Genomic DNA, 6,412 nt, shown 5'->3' with positions numbered 1-6,412 from the left:
AGCAACAATGCGGCGGCGAAGCCAGACAGCAGCATGAAGCACGCTAGTGCGGGTGCCACACCACCATTCTTAGGCGTTGGCGGTGTATTGGAAGAGTGAGCGGCGCCAGGTCCTGCTCGAGCGCGTCCACAGTGGCATGGTCGATGTGAAGCGACTTCTGGAGGATGCGGGATCGAGACGGTGCCGAAAGGCCCAGAAGACACGCGCCACGTGGTCACCACCATTGAACTGTAAGTGCACCATGCCATTGGGGAACACGATGTGACGCCCGGATAATCAAGCTACAGTAACCTCTGCTAATAATGCCACGTCACCTCGATTACTGTTGCTAATCTTGCGTTAGTTAGAAACTGACTCAAATTCAAGTTTGAATTAAAGTCAAAACAATTAAAGTTTTCAACAATTAAAACTAAAATGTTCGGATTGAACCAAATAATGCATAGGCAATTATGGTGGAGAAACCAAACCTTTATAAAATATTTAAATACTATTAGATGGATAAAACATCAGGGAAAACTATTATTCAAATACTTTTAAATATTAAATAATTATGAAACTATTTTAGTTTGGGTAGCAAGTTAATGTGGCCGTGGCATATTTGGTAACAACAAATTAGGTGCCATTTTGGTATTTTGCTAAAACAAAATAAAAGAGAAACTAGAAATAAAACAGAAAAGAAAAATAAATAAAAAGTAAAAAGAAAGCAAAAGAAAAGAAACCCCCCCCCGGCTCCCCAAGGGCCTTGGCCCACTGGCCCAGCTAGCCGGCTAGCCCAGCCCAGCCCAGCCAGCCCAACTCCCCCTCCCCGGTCGTCTTACCTGTTCCAGCGACCGCATCGCTACAGGGGCGAGACCCCGCCGGATCACCTCGCCGGCATCGCCGCGAGAGGATAAGGCCTCCACCTCCCGCGACGCCTCGGGCACCTCCACTCCCCTCTCTCTCTCTCTCGCATGCGCTCTCTCCCCTCCAGATCCGCCTGGGCCGTGCCTCTCCGTCACCGCTCACCGCACTCCAGCGCGGCCACCGGCCGACCTTCGCCTCGCGGACGTGCCCCAAGGCTCTGCCTCGACCTCCTCATCCTCCCCGCCGAGCCACGCGGACCGGGACGGCCCCGCAGCACCACCGCGACCTCTTCTTCCTCCTCTGCCCCGACCCCAGTCGTCGTCGATTCGCTCCACCGAGCCTCCCCCGAGCCCACGATTGCACACCTGCAGGCTCCCAGTGAGCCTCTGTTTCCTTCCCCCCTCCCTGCGGCACCCCGTTCTCCCGTAGCCACCGCTCCACTAGTACTAGCATGCATCGCCGCCGACGAGCTCGCCTCCGTGGCCATCGCCACTGTCACATGCGGCTGAACCTCGCATCGAGCTACTAGAGCTCGTGTGAGCCAGAGCCACCACTAGCGCGCCTCCCCGTGCTGTGCAGCTCCGGTTCCACTGACAACCGACTCCGTTGTCCGCCGGCGATGACCTAGCGCACGGCACCGGCCTTTTCAGCTCGCGCTCGTGCCATGAATCGACGCGGAACCTTGCTCCCGTTCGAACGCAACCAACCGCTGTCGTTTTGGCCGCCGGACGGCGATTTCCGACCACCCCCGACGCGCGCCGCCGCGCGATTTGGTCGCCGGAGCTCTCTCCGGCGCCGACACCGACGTGGCTCAGTGGGTCCCGCCCCTGGGTCGCTGACCCGTGGGCCCCTGGGGCCCGGCTGCCCTGTTGACTTTAGTCAACTGCTGACTGGGCAGGCCCTAGCCACTGACTGGTGAGCCACTTTGACCAGTTGACCGAGGTCAACGCTGACTGGGCCGGCTTCTGTCACAAACATGTGGGCCCCCACTCTGATAATTAGTTTAATAAACGTTTTTATAAAAACAAGTAACTATACTAGCCTAAACACTCACTGACATATGGGGCCCACACCCCTAATTTGCTTAGTTAGATTAGTTTAATCCACTATTAAGCTAACAGAGGCTGACATGTGGGTCCCGCTGGACCCACGGGTCAGGTTTGACCTGGTCAGCCAACCTGTGTTGACTGCTGACGTCACCCACACGTCATGCTGAAGTCATGTCCCTTTTCTGTTAATTCTATTAATTTAAATAATTTCAGAAAACTATTAAAACTTTATAAAATCATAGAAAATAAAGCGTAGCTCGGATGGAAAAACTTTATACATGAAAATTGCTCAGAAAAATCCAATGAATTCGAATACGCGGTCCGTTTACCTGTCAGATGCCTCTAACTACCTGAGCATGGAACATTCCCCCCTCCGGTCATCTGTCTGCACAGGTCCAGAACCGGGAAAACATTCCCGGTTGAATTTCCCCCTTCACCTATTCGTGTAGACATACGTTAGGTCACACCCAACACATCGTATTACCACGTTATGCTTTGTGATGCTATGTTTGCTTTATATTTACTATTTCTTCCCCCTCTTCTCTCCGGTAGACCCCGAGACCGATGCTGCCCCTGTGATCGACTACGTCTATGACGACCCCTCCTTGCCAGAGCAACCAGGCAAGCCCCCCCCCACCTTGATCACCAGATATCGCCTATTCTTCTCTATACTGCTTGCATTAGAGTAGTGTAGCATGTTACTGATTTTGGTTAATCTTATTCTGTTGCATAGTCTCTCATTGTTGCTACAGTTGTTACCCTTACCTGCTATCCTACTGCTTAGTATAGGATGCTAGTGTTCCATCAGTGGCCTTACACTCTTGTCCGTCTGCCATGCTATACTACTGGGTCGTGATCACTTCGGGAGGTGATCACGGGTATATACTATATACTTTTCATACATGACACATGTGGTGACTGAAGTCGGGTCGGCTCGTTGAGTACCCGCAAGAGATTCTAATGAGGGGGCTGAAAGGACAGGTGGCTCCATCCCGGTAGAGGTGGGCCTGGGTTCCTGACGGCCCCCGACTGTTGTTTTGTGGCGGAGCGACAGGGCAGGTTGAGACCACCTAGGAGAGAGGTGGGCCTGGCCCTGGTCGGCGTTCGCGGATACTTAACACGCTTAACGAGATCTTGGTATTTGATCTGAGTCTGGCCATTTGGTCTATACGCACTAACCAACTACGCGGGAACAGTTATGGGCACTCGACGTCGTGGTATCAGCCGAAGCCTTCGTGACGTCAGCGACTGAGTGGCGCGCGCCGGATTGGACTGGAACGCCTACTAGGCTAGGTCTGCTTTCGGCCGCGTTCGCAACGTGCAGGTGTGCAATGGGCGATGGGCCCAGACCCCTGCGCCATAGGATTTAGACCGGCGTGCTGACCTCTCTGTTGTGCCTAGGTGGGGCTGCGACGTGTTGATCTTCCGCGGCCGGGCATGACCCAGAAAAGTGTGTCCGGCCAAATGGGATCGAGCGTGTTGGGTTATGTGGTGCACCCCTGCAGGGAAGTTTATCTATTCGAATAGCCGTGTCCCTCGGTAAAAGGACGACCCGGAGTTGTACCTTGACCTTATGACAACTAGAACTGGATACTTAATAAAACACACCCTTCCAAGTGCCAGATATAACCCGGTGATCGCTCTCTAACAGGGCGACGAGGAGGGGATCGCTGGGTAGGATTATGCTATACGATGCTACTTGGTGAACTTACCATCTACTCTCTCCTACATGCTGCAAGATGGAGGTGGCCAGAAGCGTAGTCTTCGACAGGATTAGCTATCCCCCTCTTATTCTGGCATTCTGCAGTTCAGTCCACCGATATGGCCCTTTACACATATACCCATGCATATGTAGTGTAGCTCCTTGCTTGCGAGTACTTTGGATGAGTACTCACGGTTGCTTTTCTCCCTCTTTTCCCCCTTTCCTTTCTACCTGGTTGTCGCAACCAGATGCTGGAGCCCAGGAGCCAGACGCCACCGTCGACGACGACTCCTACTACATCGGAGGTGCCTGCTTCTACGTGCAGCCCGCTGACGACGACCAGGAGTAGTTAGGAGGATCCCAGGCAGGAGGCCTGCGCCTCTTTCGATCTGTATCCCAGTTTGCGCTAGCCATCTTATGGCAACTTGTTTAACTTGTGTCTGTTCTCAGATATTGTTGCTTCCGCTGACTCGTCTATGATCGAGCACTTATATTCGAGCCCTCGAGGCCCCTGGCTTGTATTATGATGCTTGTATGACTTATTTATGTTTTAGAGTTGTGTTGTGATATCTTCCCGTGAGTCCCTGATCTTGATCGTACACGTTTGCGTGCATGATTAGTGTACGATTAAATCGGGAGCGTCACACACGAACATGTCACCAACCAGAGGGGGGCACCTTAGCGGGCCCTGCACCATGTACAGCAGCTCCGGCGCCCTGGGGTGGACGTGCGGCGGGTTGATGGTGCCGGGACTGAAGACGAGGACCACGTATCAGACGGACTGGCCCAACAGCCCCGGGAACTCAGCCGCGGTGACCTTGGACACGGTGAACTTGGCGATGAGGCCGGTGTAGGCAAAAAAGGTGTTGTTGATGAGGGAGGAGTTGGTGCCCGGTGGCACGACGAATTCCGTGAGGATGTTCAGGTCGCTGGCGCGGGCAACGAAGGCCACAACGAGGACGAAGAGACGACGGCCCCATTTTCAGAGTTGTAACTTGTAAGGTTGTGTGATCGGCGGTGGAGGTCACCGGCTGGAGGATTACTTGTATGAGTCGCCGAGTATTGGAAGAGCCGTCGAGGGCACACTGCCAGCTGGAGCAAATTTAATTAGGTCGCCATCCCCATTGTTGTTCCCTATGTTTGCCAGGTAACTAGCAATTTGTAAGCATCGTTGAAGCTCTTGTGACAGTTGATATATAGTAGTTACTTGAGACATAAAAATACTAAATCCACTGCTACATTACATATATATTTGCAGGGTTTTTGTGCACAATATAACTGTAATTTACCAAGTCGATAGTGAGACACAAAGTACCAAAGTTTTGATCAGAATGCTAATATTTTTCCTAATTTGCATGCAGGTGTATCCATATGCATGGTTGGAGACACCAAAGAATTGCATGACATTGGCCAGTTAATTCTTCCTCGGAATTGTACGTGTCAATTAGGCCTAGCGTGCGTGGGTGCATGCGTGGGTACGTGCGTGGGTGCGTACGTGTGTTGTAGCTTGGTGTACATCAAATGCTCAATCAATCTCCTGTTTTATGTATAAATAGCACAATTAGACCTGCAAGTTCTTCACCGCATCTCACAACCACACCCTCCAACCATCAATCTCTTAGAAAACTTGAGTTGCATTCAGTTTCAATGGCCTCCATGAAATACTATTACTTGGTATTGGTGCTGGTTGCACTGGCCTCAGCGCCGCTGGCCACCGTGGCCGGCGACCCAGACATCCTCACCGACTTCGTCATCCCAAACATGTATGGGATAGCGCCGATGAACATCACCGGCGACTTCTTCACCTACACCGGCTTTCGTGTCACGAACGAGACCATGCCATGGCCTCGGCGGAGCCTCATTGCGATTAAGGCCAACATGGAAGCGTTTCCGGCGCTCAACGGGCAGAGTGTGTCCTACACCAAGCTCGTGTTCCCCTCCGAATGCGTCAACCCACCGCACACCCATCCGCGCGCCGCCGAGCTGCTAGTTGTCCTCAACGGTGCACTCTCCGTCGGGTTTGTCGACACCACTGGCAAGCTCTACACACAAGACCTCTCAGCCGGCGACATGTTCGTGTTCCCCAAGGGCCTAGTACACTACCAGTACAACCTGGGGCAAAGTCCCGCCATCGCGCTATCGGCCTTCGGCAGCGCCGCCCCGGGCACTGTGAATGTGCCTGCCTCCGTGTTCGGTACCGGCATTGACAACGTCGTGCTCACCAAGTCGTTCAAGACTGACTTTTGGACGGTGCAGAAGCTCAAGGCAGCACTCACTCCACCGCCCAAGAAGTGATACATATGTGATCTTGTCGCTCCTCTTCTTCACCACAGTATCGCCACCGTCGCGAACTAATAAGACCACCAAGCTAGCGCATGATAGTGGTATAATCCCGATGGTATTGTGAGGTTGAGTTATGATTGTTGTGACTTGTAATAATATGCTTCTTGTGATTTGTGAGTTGATATTGTGATCATGTCAAGTTTTATTTAATTTTGGTGTTAAGAATGTGCCATCAAATATACTTGTGTCGGTTATGCAATTCCGTGTGTTTTTTCCTTGCATTTTTACAAGTAAACTCTATCATCTTACTTTCAAGGTGATGTACTATTGTTATTATACATTTGAGTAGTGTTCTGGTTCCGTTTAGTTATTATTTCAGCCTCACTCCCCCGAGATGGCCTAACTCCACAGTATGACAAACTGGTGCTGCTCTTGACGCTCAAATACATCACATCCGTCTGAGTACCACTTATCTTCTTAACTCGATGTGAAAAGGGGAGGTAAGAAGAACCATGTTAAAATTTGTCTTTTCAGC

The 6,412-nt window shown here is 51.7% G+C and overlaps 1 protein-coding gene across 1 annotated transcript; it reads left to right on the top strand.

The window, feature by feature from the left end:
• Window positions 1–5,241: 5,241 nt before the first annotated feature.
• On the top strand, window positions 5,242–5,889 carry LOC109774354 (germin-like protein 9-3). The gene has a single exon (XM_020333071.1). It carries the CDS (start codon window positions 5,242–5,244, stop codon window positions 5,887–5,889), a length of 648 nt encoding a protein of 215 aa, XP_020188660.1.
• The last annotated feature ends 523 nt before the right edge of the window (window positions 5,890–6,412 follow it).

The sequence above is a fragment of the Aegilops tauschii genome, chromosome 4, assembly GCF_002575655.3.
Source record: "Aegilops tauschii subsp. strangulata cultivar AL8/78 chromosome 4, Aet v6.0, whole genome shotgun sequence".
NCBI lineage: Eukaryota > Viridiplantae > Streptophyta > Magnoliopsida > Poales > Poaceae > Aegilops > Aegilops tauschii.
This window is presented reverse-complemented; position numbering and strand designations above follow the sequence as displayed.

Coding starts and splice junctions, on each gene's coding strand:
- LOC109774354 (XM_020333071.1), top strand. CDS start 5,242: ATGGCCTCCATGAAATACTATTACTTGGTATTGGTGCTGGTTGCACTG.